General features: G+C 37.0%; 2 protein-coding genes across 2 annotated transcripts; one reads left to right on the top strand and one right to left on the bottom strand.

The window, feature by feature from the left end:
• The first annotated feature begins 2,148 nt into the window (after positions 1 to 2,148).
• On the top strand, positions 2,149 to 5,795 carry LOC110935642 (probable histone H2A variant 3). Its single transcript, XM_022178019.2, has 2 exons — positions 2,149 to 2,380; positions 5,302 to 5,795. Exons 1-2 carry the CDS (start codon positions 2,270 to 2,272, stop codon positions 5,596 to 5,598), a joined length of 408 nt encoding a protein of 135 aa, XP_022033711.1. The 5' UTR covers positions 2,149 to 2,269; the 3' UTR covers positions 5,599 to 5,795.
• Positions 5,796 to 6,455: 660 nt separating this feature from the next.
• On the bottom strand, positions 6,456 to 13,639 carry LOC110935643. The gene is made up of 9 exons (XM_035989694.1): positions 13,372 to 13,639; positions 11,897 to 12,190; positions 11,708 to 11,719; positions 11,176 to 11,193; positions 10,470 to 11,092; positions 9,019 to 9,147; positions 8,721 to 8,924; positions 7,447 to 7,647; positions 6,456 to 6,731 (listed from the first exon to the last, which is right to left on the bottom strand). The coding sequence occupies exons 1-9, from the start codon at positions 13,637 to 13,639 to the stop codon at positions 6,618 to 6,620; spliced, it is 1,863 nt and encodes a 620-aa protein (XP_035845587.1). The 3' UTR covers positions 6,456 to 6,617.
• Between the last annotated feature and the right edge of the window lie 2,311 nt (positions 13,640 to 15,950).

Below are 15,950 nucleotides of genomic sequence, written 5' to 3'. Positions count from 1 at the left end.
TGTTTGTCATCGATGTAGAAGGTCACGACAAGTTCATTTATGCGGGAGGTGAATCGGGAGGGTAATGTGGCTTGGTTGTCGATAGGATGCCATGTCATGAAAAATTAGAGTTTTGCCAAACAAGTGCATGTCACGTCATGAAAAAACTAACTAGGTTAACATTGATGCTAGTTGTTTTGCTCGACTGGTCCAATTGATTTCACGAATAAACTGGTAGACATGTCGGTGTAATAAGTTAAACAATCGTATTCAAAACATTGATTGTATACAACATTTACTTAATTTTACTAAGCTTTTATTTTGAGTTATAAGATTAAAATCGTTAACATTTTCACCGAAACCAAATTCAGGATAATAAAATCATCCGCTAGCCAAAGATCACAAGTGTATGTGCCCAACTTGCCTCCAAGCTAATAGAGGAAGGTAATGGACGGCACCATTCTTCAAACCAAAAGTTTATGGCTACAAACCGTCACAGACCATTTCCTGTAAGGATGTAGAGATGAGGAAGTTTGCAAGGCTTGTTCGTCGTCGCCTCACACCCGACATGTTTCATCCATCATTTTTCTCACTACTGATGCTTTAATGAATGACTGTATGCGTCATCCCAAAGAGACAACCAGCACCCAAACCACATTACCCTCCCGCATAAACTAAACGAGTTTGCCACTCGATACCCCTAACTCTGTTGGGGAAATTTCAGAAACCGGATGATCAGAGAGGCGTGTAATCACTCTCAGATCAAATTATTTCGGTGGTTCACCCGAATAATTCAATCGGATACAACTCTGATTTTAAGAAATTGAACCAGGGTATGTTTGTCTGCGAAATTGATTGAACCAGAGAATAGTGACCAAAAACTGAATACGAATTTTGGGGTTAGGGATCATTAACTGCCATTAGGCAGTTATCTCAATTTTTATTAAGACACAACTGCCTCAAAATTGCCTATTAACTGCCATAATTTGAAGTTTCGAAATTATGGCATTTTCCAGAAAATAAAATTTTTTGAAGCAATTTTATTAAAGCAATTTAATAAAAATAAAATTGCCGCCCCTTGGACCCTGCTCCCAGGGGCGCTGCCCCCTTGGAACCCCCGTAGAGTACGGGCTACGCCCGTACACTTCGAATTATAAGGCCCAAGGGGGCGGTTCCGTGATTGTATAACGGAACAATGTATAATGCGTGGAAATAACGAAATCCCACCCCCACCTCCATATATAACGCGTTATATATTAACGAAAACATGATTTCGTTATTCTTACAACGCGTGATGGTTTTATTTATGAGTGGAATTGTTGGTTGGGGGGAAATTGTTGGGTGTGGTGGTGAGTGATGACCACCCCCACTAAAAAAGTTTGTAAGTGATGGAAAAATGGTTGATGACATGGCGGAACTTGATTGATGCTTGTGAGTGATAGAATTCTATCGCTAGTGACCACCCCCTCCCCTAATAACTCAAACAAGCGTGCACTCCCGCACCTCCTAACTTGCTTGATGTATATTATTATTCGCTTTGATCACCAAATCAATCCCGATTACACTAAAATATCTAACAAACTCCCTAAGACACCATCCCCATCCTTCATGTCGCCACCCGCATTTCCTTCTTTGTTTCTTCCCAAACTTTGACACCACCACACCGCCGCCAATACCTATTCCACCGTCTCGTAGCCGCCTCACCATGCTTTCCTTTCCAAACCCATTCGCTACACCCTAAAACTATGGGGTATGGGGCTTGGGTTGGGGGAAAACGCCCAAGCCATCATCCCAGGTGGGCTTGGGTTGGGGCGTGGCCCTTGGGGCTTGGGTTTGAAGCCGGGCGTGGGGCGGGCTTGAGATCCGATGTGGCGGCCTCCTATTCGCTGTCCACCGCCATGTCATCGCGGGTGTTTTTGTATTTTTTTTTTTTAATAAACTGTCAAGCCACGCCCCCAACCCAAGCCCCACCATACCCCACGGATATGTCACTCATCGATGGGGGCTCCAACTCCACGTGTCAACTCATGCTCCCAACCCAAGCCCCACCATACCCCACGGTGTAACGCTTAATAAACTTCCAAAATCACAATAATCATATTAGACCCCTACCCAAAAAAAAAAAAAAAAAAAAAAACCCTTGAAAAGTCTAGCCGTGACCAATCCAGTCTCCTCCTCCGACACTTCGAGACCCCCAACAATTATCTATCTCTATAAATATCTCAATCTCCTCTGCTCCAAATCGTAACCAAAACCCTAATCCAGCAGCAATCCAATTCTGTTAGCGAAAATGTCGGGAAAAGGAGCAAAAGGTCTGATCATGGGCAAAACATCAAATGGACCATCAAAAGATAAAGACAAGAAGAAATCCGTCACTCGATCTTCACGCGCCGGCCTTCAGGTCCCTTATTTCCCACATCTTATCTCTATCTCTGTTTATCGATCGATGAATCAATTGATTATACAATTGGGTTGATCACTTTAACTTCGATCAGTCGTAATCGGTAGGTGCAGAGTGTGTGAGAAAATTGAGATCTAGTCCGATTAGTTTGTGTGATAATGATCTTGAAGAAAAGTGTGTGAATTTCTTGTAAACTGTAGCTTCTGTTTGAGTATTTACAATCAGAATTGTAGGATTAGAGGATGCTCTGTTTTCAAATGTCAACGTTTAGTCAAACTTCTTTTAATTTTCTTTTTACCGAATGTGGGCACAATCAGTTGCGGAACTAGAAGAAATATTCAGGGTATCCCAAATTTTTTTACGATACTTTTATAGAACAAAATTTTTTTTACCTACGTTACGGGGCAAGGCCGATCCTGAAAATTCAAGTGCCCTGGGTAAGCCAAAAAAGGCCCCTTAGGCCTTACCGGATTAAATTTTATAAACTAGTTTTTTTAAGTTATTAGTATTTAGGTTAACGAATCAATATTGAGCATATCACATTCAGTCTAATACACTATTGGGTTATTATTTGGTTATTTGAGCTAATTACTATTGGGCTATCATTTAGTTTTTTGGGCTAATATAATCAGTATTATTTGGGCTTAATTTCAGTCTGTAAATTTTTTTTTCAGGGTGTCCTAGTACTTGTTGAGGGGTGTCGTTAGTATAAAAATCGAAAAAAATAAAATAAAATTTTACACTACCGGAAAAAAGTTGAGCCGTAGCCCGTGCTACGCCTCAACCTACATTAGGTCCGGCCCTGGGCACAATTGTATTGTTTTTTTTATTATTAAGAGTGATTTTGAGGTAAAGGGTATGGATTTTGTTGTTTAGTTTTGCTAGATTTTTGCAAAATATGACTTTTGTTAAGTATTTACAATCAGTATTATAGATTTATAGGATGCTCTGTTTTCAAATGTCAACATTTAGTCAAACTTCTTTTAATTTTCTTTTTCTATTGCAAACACTATATTACTATTTTCATGAAGAATGATCATGAGTTTTGTTGGTGCATGCATCTGTCGACTTCGTCTTGTATCGAGTCTTAGTATTAGATTGTTAGATCAGGGCACGTTTTACGAGAAAATAGGTGATTGCTTGTATCTTAGGAAATAGTTTCGCTTATAGTGACATAGGAAGGTTTCGCTTATCTGTCATTGTATAGTTCCGCTTGAATGTCAGCTGAAGGTTTCGCTTGTATGACATGTACAATCAAGCGAAACCTAAGCATCTATAAATAGTCCCATAAGCGAAACATTTAGAACAGTCTTGAAAACTCGTACCGAAGTGCTGCCGGATCGAGATTTGGATGCAATCAGTGTCAAATCAATATAGAAAGGTGTTTAAAGTAATTTGCAAGCTGTTTTTACGTTGATTACTTGTTTTCCGCACCTGTAATTGACGAAAACTCCTCTGAACGACTCGTTCGGGTCGAGACACGATCCTACAAGTTTTATTTTCTTAGTTATGTCGGATTGTTGCAGAATATTACTTTTGTTAGGTCCTTACAACCAGAATTATAGAGGGTTAGGATCAAATACAAATTCTCCTGAAAATAAGAAGTCGTAAGAAGGGTATCAAACAGACTCCGATTGACCTCATTCAAGCGGCATTAAAACTGTCTCATCGTACTCTACGATGTGAGATTTTAGGTTTTTGTTATTAGATGTTTAGCTTGTAAATTATAGACTTTTTATTTATCATTCTGTTTTTTCTATATTTGCGTCATTGTGTCTTTTTTCTTTGACACTGTGTTATATTTTTTGGCATTATGTTTTATTTTGCTCGACATTGTGTTATATTTTGCGATCCATTGTGTCTTTGTACACTTCTTAGTTTTAGGAGTCTTTATAGAATAACTTTACGCGAATTATACAATGCTCCGTTTCAAATGTCAAACATCTGGTCAAACTGTGAATGGGTCAAATGAGTTAAAAGTTACATGCTGAAAAAGGTCAAATGTAACTATGAATGGGTCAATTTCTGTTGGAACGGGTCAAATGTAACTGTGAATAGGTCAATTTTTGTTGAAATGGGTCAAAGGTAATTATAAAGGGTCAAATGTAACTATGAATGGGTCAATTTCTGTTGAAACGAGTCAGTTTTTGTTGAAACGGGTCAAATGCAGCTGTGAATGGGTCAATTTCCATTGAAACAAGTCAGTTTTTGTTGCAATGGGTCAAATGCAGCTGTGAATGGGTCAATTTCCGTTGAAACAAGTCAGTTTTTGTTGAAACGGGTCAAATCAGTTAAAAGTTACATGTTAAAACAGGGCAAATGTAACTGTGAATGGGTCAATTTCCGTTGAAGCAAGTGAGTTATGTTGAAACGGGTCAAATCAGTTAAAAGTTAAATGTTAAAACAGGGCAAATGTAACTGTGAATGGGTCAATTTCCATGGAAACAAGTCAGTTTTTGTTGAAACGGGTCAAATCAGTTAAAAGTTACATGTTAAAACAGGTCAAATGTAACTGTGAATGGGTCAATTTCCAATGAAACAAGTCAGTTTTTGTTGTAACGGGTCAAATCAGTTAAAAGTTACATGTTAAAACGGGTCAAATCAGTTAAAAGTTACATGTTAAAAACGGGTCAATGTAACTGTGAATGGGTCATTTTTTTGCCAAACAGATCATCTTTTATTGAAACGGGTCAAATGAGTAAAAAGTTGCATGTTAAAACGGGTCAAATGTGACAATGAACGGGTCAATTTCCGTTCATTGAAACAAGTCAAAATGAGTTCAATGTTATAAGTTGAAACGAGTCAAATGGGTTGAAAGTGCTTTTGTAATCGTAGCTCAAAAGGGTCGAAAAATAAAACGACCCGTTTCAACCCAAACCAGTACCTAACATCAATGACACAATCCGTGTTTGTGTGTGCAGTTTCCAGTGGGCCGAGTTCACCGTCTTCTCAAAACAAGGGTGTCCTCAAGCGGAAGAGTTGGAGCAACCGCCGCTGTATACACCGCAGCCATACTAGAGTATCTAACAGCGGAAGTACTAGAATTAGCTGGCAACGCCAGCAAGGATTTGAAGGTGAAACGTATAACGCCACGTCATCTGCAGCTCGCTATCAGAGGAGATGAAGAACTTGACACTCTTATAAAAGGAACCATTGCTGGTGGTGGTGTTATCCCTCACATTCACAAGTCACTCATCAATAAGTCTACTAAAGAGTAAAAGTGGTTATAATTTATATTTTAATATTTTAATATTTTAATATTTTATACACCTGCTTTTTGGTTTTTACCTTTTTTGAAACCTTAATGTGGGTGGTGATGGTCCTTTATGTATTTATCTATTTGTATAAACTTTGAAGTTTGTGGTTCATTTATGTTTGTAGAATAATATTATGAATCTTTCCCTTTATGTATGTATTTGTGGTTTAAAAGAACGGAAACGAGTTTCGAGGCGTTTTCCCTTCGCCTCACATGGAAGCCTCGAGGCGAAACGAGGCGTAAGGCTGAGGGGGTATTAATAAATAAATATAAAATTATATATATTATAAAAATAATAATACTAACTACTTTCATCATAAATTCATCAAAATCACACTTAAAAAAGACATGAAATGCTTGAAATTGACACAAAAAGTCAAAAACAACTATCAAAATCCCCTGAGGCGCACCTGAGGCGCAACTTTCTTAGTGCCTCACCCCTCTGAGGCGCATATACATTAAAAACACCTTGAGGCGGGCCTCAGACTCGTTTTTTGGCCGTTTCGCCTGGAGGCGCACGCCTCAAACGTTTTTTAAAACCATGGAACCAGGGTGTGCTCGAGCTTGAGATTAATCAAGCCTAAGAATGACCCAACGAGCCGAGCCATGAGCCTTGATGAATTAAGAATTTACATAAACCAATATTCACATACGCAAATCAACAAACGAGACGTGTTTGTGTTTACTCAAATTAAAAAACGTTTTTCTATTCGTTTGTTATATCAACGTACATAAGCGGAATTTCCCACCAAACAGTTCACAAAGAATTTACTTAATGTTCAGACAACCTTAACCTTATGTACATACCAACAACCCCAAAGTATTCTGAAAATTAATGATAACTTGGGTACATGTAATTAACAGGATATTTACATATACAAATGCACACATAGAGAGAGAGAGAGAGATGTTTGAGGTGATTGCAGTTGAACCACACTATACAAACCCTACAACAAAACTTCATTAAAAAGAAGAAACAAACTATTTATCTCCCTTACTCGATAGTTTACTGATGAACGGTAACATTGCTGCAAGTAACACCTCGGGACACTCCTCATGAGGAAGATGACCACAACCCGATATCGCAACTAGTCTCTGCATAATTATATATTTTGCGGGTCAGAACTCACACGGTCCATCAAAAATTTGTGTAAAGTACATAGATGGTCTCTATGGTTAACCAAAATTTTGGATTTAGTCCCTAGATTTCTCAAAGCACATGGATGGTCCCTATGATTTGCACTTTATTAAGCATCTAGTCCTCGACTTTTGCCAAAAAGTACATGGATGGTCCCTGTGGTTTGCACTTTGTAACGCATGTAGTCCCCAACTCGTAGTGACTAAATGTGTTACAAAGTGCAAACCACATGGACCATCCTTGTACTTTTGGCAAAAGTTGGGGACTATATGCGTTACAAAGTACAAACCACAGGGACCATTCGTGTACTTTTGAAAAGCTAGGAACTAAATCCAAAATTTTGGTTAACCACAAGGACCATCTTCGTACTTTCAGGGGCGGTTCTTAGAAGGCCACTGGCAGGGCCACGACCCGGGCAAGTTTTTCGGCCGTAGTGCTAATTTTCCGCATTTCGATCGAAATTTTTTATATATACTATGTTTGGCCCGGGCTTTTTTTAGTGCCCATGTCTTTCGGCCCTGGCACGTTCAACGGGCAAGATCCGCCACTGCGTACTTTACTCCAAAATTTTTAATTTTTAATAGTATCTGTCCATGGTCCGAATGGCATCTTAAACTATAATTTTTTTTGTTTGAAGTTAAAAACATAAGAGCATAAATAAAATATACTCACAGAATTTACAAACTTAGATGCCATGGTTTGAACAGATTTGAGAGAAACAAGTGCATCCTCAGCTCCTGCAATAACCATAACTGGAGTGTCTTCAACTGCTTTCACCAATGAGGATGCATTTTCTTCTGTAAGGACCGTATCGGATGATAATTTACCGATTTCATACAACGATTCATCCCAGCCTTCAACGTATAGCGGCGCCTGCATCATGCAAACGTAGTAATATGATTTTTTTTTTCATAACTGTCGATCAGATGATCATAAAAAGTAGAGGTGGCAAATGGGCGAGGCGAGCGGATAAATAACTTGTATGGGTTGAACATTGAAATGGGCCGGGTTGAGCTGACTTTTAAAACCTTTTTACTGATTAAAAGTTTTATATTGAGTTAACTGTCATTTTCGTCCCTGTGACATAATTGAACAAACCATAGAGACAAAAAGGGTAGTTTACTCTAATATATTATTTCCTAGTTTATATTTTTAAAATGATTTATGAGGTTTTATGAAGTAAAAATACAGTTTGGCATGTTTTTGACACATTCTACTTACCCGTTTTGACGGTTAAAGTGGTTTTATGTGTCAAAAGGATAATAATTTGAACGCGTGGAAACGTGCTGGATCAGGATGACCGAGAACACTTTTTTTTATGCACATTCTATAACTTTCTTTAATGATAAGTGTGCCAAATAGGATTACCAAACATGATATTATCTAGGGATGAGTTATGTACCGTTAACGAAAATACCGATCCCGAAAATCACCAAAAGTGGATACCGATACCGAAAATCACCGAAAGTGGATACCGGTACAGAAAACGCTTGGTTCGGTATTTGAAAGTAACTTTTGGTAAAATACTGGTACCGTACTGAAAGTACCGGATTCAAAAACGCCAAAAAGTAGGTACCGAATATATATAGTACCATTTGGTACCCCTATTTTAAGAAACATGCCAAACGTGCCGACATTTTACTTGTCACTTTAGCTTATATGGTGAATCAAATGTCATAACAAATATTTATCAATGTAAACTCTTTTTAACATATCAAATTTTTTCAAACACGTAAATAAATCTATTTTCACATAAGGCTGCAGGGTATAGAGAGGGGCTTCATTGTGCCATGTCAACAACTGGTGAGGTGGCAGACACTCACGCCCCATACCCTGCAACCTAAGCATTATTTTGTGATATTTAAAACGGCGGTTGTCATCACATCATTCATAAGTAAATGGATAACATGCTTAAATGTACAACAACCATATGTATGTGCATTTACCTTGTAGAGGCTTAAAACATCGGTCGTTAGTTTGGTCGCATCATACCACGCCCTTCGGTTAACAACTTGACCGATTTCGGTCCTGAGTAACGAATGAACCAAGTTTTTCTTCCCAAAAGTTGTGCGCATGAGTATTTTAGCCAATCCGGGAACCACTTCTCTCGATAAGCATACCGTAAGCAATACTACCCCTTTAATTTTAACCTGAAAAACGAGTCTATTTTGACAAACATGTAACTTATAGCCTGATTTGTGCACATATATAAATTTCAATTTCAACACAAATTTATTAACTTACATCAACAGGATTTGTTGATGACTGGACTCTTTGTGCAGCCTTTAGTGCAAGAAGACCACCATCATCATGACCAACAAGCACCACAGAAGAAAATCCCATTTCTTTACAGAAATAAATCAGCATGTCAACCTAGAAACAATATTATTATTACACAAAAAAAAAAGACGAAATCCAATTTTCGGCCAGCTTTCAATGATCCATGATCAAATAAAGCTATGCAATTAATGCGGTAAAAAATTGGATATAAGTCAAGGACTGATATTTGAGACATAGGTTATCGCGGATATCTGTAATATTAATATCATGCAGAATTTATATAGAGAGAGCAATTTAACACTAATAATTTAGTATACTCTCCTAACATTAACGAATTAACGTTTTGCAACTTGCAAAACACTAACAATTGTAGCAAGTAGAAACTGATTAAGACTTCAAAAACTAACAATTAACACTAACAGTTAAGACTTATCAAACACTAATAGCAGCAATAAGAAGAAAGACGAATGGTAGAACTAAGAAAAAGGAAAATTGGTCTGTAAAAATCTCACCTAGATCTTATTGGTCATGAATAATCCCACCTTACAATATTCCCCCCACCAGTCCCACATTTCACTTATTTTTCCTACAATGGTCCCCTGTTAAAAAAGTTAACGGAGTTAAGCTTTTTTTTCCAAATTACAAACAAATGTTTTAGGGCTTTTGATTAGAATGACGATACGAGTCCATCGATGTAAAACTTGCCTCAAAACGGTTCTCCAAACGATGAAAACGACGCTTCAATTCGGGTGTTCAAATTTCCAATTAACCAAAATCAAGGCACTTGGAGCACCATTCCGAAGTAAGTTTTACATCAATGGATTCGTATCATCGTTCTGATCAAAAGCCCTAAAAAATCTGTTTGTAATTTGGAAAATAGCTTAACTCCGTTAAGTTTTTTTAACGGGGGACCATTGTAGGAAAAATAAGGGAAAGGTGGGACTGGTGGGGGAAATATTCTGAGGTGAGATTATTAATGGCCAATAAGGTCTAGGTAAGAAAAAAGAACTAGTATCGAGAAAATAAATGACATATCAGTCAATATCGCTGATAGCCTGATAATATCGGTACCGTTTTTTATACCTATATTTTACTTGGGGATTGGTAACCGATATATCAACGATACAAGTGTATAGCTCCTAAATTGCATAAATTTCAAATTTTGTGATATTATTTTGATAATATGGTTTTTGTAATCAGAAGTAACACATTGATTATTTAAAGAAAGTTAGAACATGGAGAAGAAAGTGTTTATAGGTGGATTGAACCAAACATGTTTTTGCGCATACCCAATATGATCGAACCCATTTGTTTCGACTCGAACCAGTTTTGGCATGCTATCCTGCCCGGCTGCCCGCACATATTGCCACCTCTAATATGTTTAAAACTTGCTTAAAACAATATTAAACCATTACCTGTGTATCAAGCATGTAAGGATTAGCCAACTTATTCGCCTCCCAATCATCTCGCCTCGGTCTAGAAGTCAACCCCCAACCAGGACGGTCAAACGAAGCAACAACGCAATTTACCTGCCGCGACATCACCGCCATTACATGTCGCCACGAGAACACTCCACCGCCAAAACCATGTACTAAAACAACCCCAAATTTCCCACTTACATCCGGAACTTTTAGTGCGGTTTTACTCGAAAAATACCCATTAATATTTCCTTCATCCACATTAAGAACTGACATTTCTTCATGAGAATTTGTTCCATCTAATAATGGAGCATATAGAGATGAATCTTGAAACTGAATGCTATAACTCTTTTTAAGATGATGTTGGGTTTTTGTAACCGAATTTAACGATGGGTTATCGAGTAGAGTTGTTGACGATAGTGTGCGCGATGGTGGGTTTGGTATGTTAAGTTTGTAATGAATTGTGAGAGTGTTCCAAACCATGAATAAACTGTCCGCGTCAGCTAGTAATCTGATCGGTAGTTCGCGCTCATTGTGATCTACACGCGATGGTTTTTGTTTAATCTTGTTATCCGTTTTACGTGACATGTCAGCATAAGTTGAAGATCGCGGGAGTTTAGCTTTGCTGATCGAAGACAAAACTTTGCTCAGAAAAGCCTGGAAAGTTTAACGGGTCAAAATGGGTAAGTTTTGTTTGGGTCACTTTGACCTGAGACTAAGGCTGCAAACGAACCAAACGTTCAGCGAACAGTTTGTGAATCATTCGGTGGGAAATTCATTTGTGTTTGTTCGTTTAATAAACAAACGAACACAAACAATAAATTTCATTCGTTTAGTTAAATGAATGAACATGAACCAGAGGCTGCATTCGTTCATTTAAGTTCGTGAACGTGTTCGTTTGTGTTCGATAGTCCATTAGTGCTTTTAGTTTTTATATTTCATTTAAATTCTTCAAAATTCCTACAAATAAAATATTTAATAAGTGTCAGTGTATTATATATTCTGTTCATGAACGTTTGTTTGTGTTCGTCTGTTTTCATATGTGTTCATGAACATTAATTTGTGCTCATTTGTGTTCATCAGCGTTCGTTTTCATTCGTTGCCTAAAATTAATAAGCAAACACAAACGAACACGAACAAGTTCATTTCCTTAACAAAAGAACACGAACATAAATTCTCGTTCGGTAAGTGTTTATAAACGGTTCATGAACACAAATATTTCTTAACAAACGAACACGGACAAGACCCTGTTTGTATTCGTTCGGTTCGTTTGCAGCCCTACCCAAGACGCTTCTATTCTAAAACGTTTTTTTATTAATAACTAGCATGTCAAATAATAGTATATCATAACCCGATCGGCTCATTCATAAGTAAACAAGTTAAAATTGACATCTCTGGAAATGTTTTATTCTATGTTATTAAACATACCGAATCAGGATCAACTCGATTAAACATAAGCTTCCTTCGTGCTCTACAACTTGTTCTATAAGCAACAACAGTATGCCCAAGAGCAAAAACCACAGATGACAAGAATAAAACATTCATCCCCCATGATATCTTCAGATGAAGCCTTTGCTTCGAAAGAGACGATGAACTTTCAGCCTCAAAATGGGAATTTACGGTGAAAACACACGCTTTAAACGATAAAACAAGAATCGAAATTATGGAGCATAATGTCACAGTTCCTAGATATTGCCCATCATACATCATATAAACACCTGCAATCACATTAAAAATGATATAACAATAAGTTATAGTGGGCTTTCATTTAGCCCTTTTAGCTAGGTTAACCCATAGTTGTCAATAGCGGCTAGGCTATAGCGCGTTACGTAGCGTATAGGTCATATGTCGCTATATAGTATACAGCGATAAAAAAGGACATTTTTTTCATCTCCACTACCCAAAACCTCAGGTTTGGTCTAATAACATGTATTGTTCTATATTTTCCTTATCTCCACTGCGCGATAACATGTATTTTTCTGTTTCTCTAGTTTACCGCTAAACATGAAATAACAGGCACTATTTCGTCGCTCTATCTACGTAGCACATAGCTAGCTTGTCGCTATTGACCGTGTTCGCTATTGACAACTATATGTTAACCCTCGATAGCTTCTCTATTTAGTATCTTGTTAACCTTTGTTTTCCTTGTAATTCACCTTTCTTTTATAATAAACCCTAGCCGTATTCTCGGTATATTTTCCTCATCTCCACCGCTCGATAACATGTATTTTTCTGTTTCTCTAGTTTACCACTAAACATGAAATAGCAGGCGCTATTTCGTCGCTCTATCTACGTAGCACATAGGTAGCTTGTCGCTATTGACCATGTTCGCTATTGACAACTATATGTTAACCCTAGATAGCTTCTCTATTTAGTATCTTGTTAACCTTTGTTTTCCTTGTAATTCACCTTTCTCTTATAATAAACCCATGGGCGGCCCTGGGGGTGGGCCGAGAGGACCACCAGCCAGGGCCCGATATTTCGAGGAGCACGCTATTTTATGAAAAAAAAAACGATATGTATATGTAAAATATTTTTAATAGGGTATACTCAAGCCCATACAAACACCAACATAGGCCCACTTACAAAATTATTTTTATGGTTTAGATTAGTTATTACCTCATTGCTATTAGATTTAGACCTTTAGTGAGCCCAATACCTAATTTCGTTAAGGCGACACGTTTTTTCGAGTTCAAACAGGGTACATGAATTCTCAGGGCCGGCCCTGAATAAACCCTAGCCGTATTCTCCATATATCATTGTCAATTTACATCATGAAGCTCAAAGTGAAGCAAAAATGAAAAGGTTACACAAAATTTTGATGCACAATTCATATCCAAATAATGTTATCTATAGTGTTCATGCATGTGTATCTTAAACATGCATGATTAGTACGTACATATGATTATAACCGATCTGATAGCAGAAACTACAGGCACATCCGTCAACGAGCTTCTAAAATCATAGCGATTCAAATGCTCCTGAAAACTATAACATCTAACACAAACAAAACTCGATAATAACAAACAAGGAACCAATATATCACCAATCGCTACCAAAACCGGAAGCCACAGGATCAATAACGACGCCACCATCATTATTAAGAAATGAAGCGTCCGTACAAATCTCCGAATCTTCTCCAACATTCCACACTTTCCGCCACCCATTGTTGTTAAAAAAGTTGTTACAAAATATATGAATTTTGTATCGAATTGTAATAATCGAATGGCGGCGTTTTGTTGTTTGTTTTGTTGTACCTTTGGCGATTTTAGGCTGAAGAAATCGCCATTGGTAGAGATGGTGGAAAAGGTTGAGAAAATGGAGAATGATTATGAGAAATGTTTTGTGTTTGAAATGGAGACGATGAAGTCTGGAATGTATGGAGGGAGGGGTGGTTTTGTAAATGGTGAAAGTTGGAGGGTTAAAGTGTAAGGTTTTTGAACTTCTTTTTTTTATTTAAGTTTGATGCATGTATTTAAAAAATATTTGTTTCATTGTTGGTTGTTATCTAAGGTGGTTGCATTGTTATTCTCACTTTGTTGTACAACTAGTTTTTGCCCTACCCGTGTTGCGGGACAATAAGCCGAAAATTTTTCTCTCATAACATGTATGTCTGTGTTTCGTTACTTGTACTACTTATAACACGATCTCAAAAAAAATTACATCGAGTCAACCAATTAAAACAAAAACAATACCATACTTTTACTAAAAAATAACTAAAACGATGGAAAGACTATAATTTTAAACTGGGAGCAAAGTTGTAATTTTTCAAAACAAATGAGCATGTACCAGGCATGCCTGGACGAATAAAATTTACACCTATGCCCGCCCGTGTTGCAGGACGTTAAATCAAATATTTCTTAGTTTCAAAACATGTATGCATGTATTTAGGTTACTTGTACATACTACTTATAACACGATCTAAAAAAATATATATCGAGATAACCAATTAAACGAATACAGTACCATAGTTTTGCTAAAAAAATTAAAACAATAACAGGTCTGTAATTTTGAGTTGGGGGTAAAATACTAATTCGTCAGGACCAATGAGCGAGTGTTAGACAACTGCATGACACAATAAAAGTTACATTGAATCAACCAAGCAAAATAAAACAGTACTATAGTTTTGCACAAAAAAAGTAAAACGATGGCATGATCATAATTTTTAACTAGGGAGAAATCGTAATTTTTGAAATGGGAGCAAAATCATAATTTTGAACAGAAGGTAAAATCGTAAAAATATTTTGAACTGAGAGCGAAATCATAATTTTAAACTGAGGGCAAAATCATAATTTTGAGCTATGGGGGAAAACATAATTTTATTTTGAACTGTGGGCAAAAACGTAAATTTGAGTTGGGGGCAAAATCGTAATTTTAAGCTAGGAGCAAAAACATATTTTTATTTGACCGGGGGCAAAAGTGTAAATTTAGACGGAGGGCGAAACCGTAAATTTAAACTGGGAATAGAATTAGAAATGGGTTTTTGAACTGAGGGCAAAAGCGTAAATTTTGAGACAGGACAAAAATATAATTTTATTTTGAATTAGGGGCGAAAACGTAATTTTAAACAAACGACGAAACCGTAATTTTAAACTAGGAATAAAATTAAATTAAAAATTGGTTGGTCCAATAGGGGAGTGCCACGCAAGTTGCCTGGCACTATTCCCTCAACTCCTTTTTGTATATGCTGGGGGCAAAATCATAATTTTTAGCTATGGGGAAAACATAATTTTATTTTGAACTATGGGCGAAAACGTAAATTTGAGTTGGGGGGCAAAATCGTAATTTTGAGCTAGGGGCAAAAACATATTTTTATTTTGAAGAGGGGCAAAAGCGTAATTTTAGACGAAGGGCGAAACCGTAAATTTAAACTGGGAATAGAATTAGAAATGAGTTTTTGAACTGAGGGTAAAAGCATAAATTTTTAGCTAGGGCAAAAATATAATTTTATTTTGAATTAGAGGCGAAAACGTAATTTTAAACAAAGGACAAAACCGTAATTTTAAGTTAGGAATAAAATTAATTAAAAATTGATTTGGTCCAATAGGAGAGTGCCAGCCAAGCTGCCTGACACTATTTCCCTAACTTGTAATTGTATATGTAGGATAATTGTACAAATGCTTTCTTTAAATTGTCTTTTTTTATTATTGTGAGAAGGTAACTTTGTAAATAATAAAAACTAGAAGGATTGAAATGTAAAATGTAATACGATACAGGTTCAGTTTGGTACGAGTACTAGTCAGTATCAGTTATTATGCCCTGCACACATATACCCATTTATTTGACCCTCCCTATAAACAACTTACTTTTCTCTCTTTTACACACATCCCCACACACTAACCTTAATTATAAAGTTGAGAGAGAGAGAGGGAGAGAGAGCTTAGCTAGGCTGAATTACAGCGAATAGACGACTCTTCGGCGCGCGGTAAGGCACTTTAGCTATGATTGATAAACCATCGGTCACATCCATCACTTAAT

The sequence above is a fragment of the Helianthus annuus genome, chromosome 4 (assembly GCF_002127325.2).
Source record: "Helianthus annuus cultivar XRQ/B chromosome 4, HanXRQr2.0-SUNRISE, whole genome shotgun sequence".
In the NCBI taxonomy this organism is placed as follows: domain Eukaryota; kingdom Viridiplantae; phylum Streptophyta; class Magnoliopsida; order Asterales; family Asteraceae; genus Helianthus; species Helianthus annuus.
Note: the sequence above shows the minus strand (reverse complement) of the source record. Positions and strands in the feature narration are given on the sequence as shown.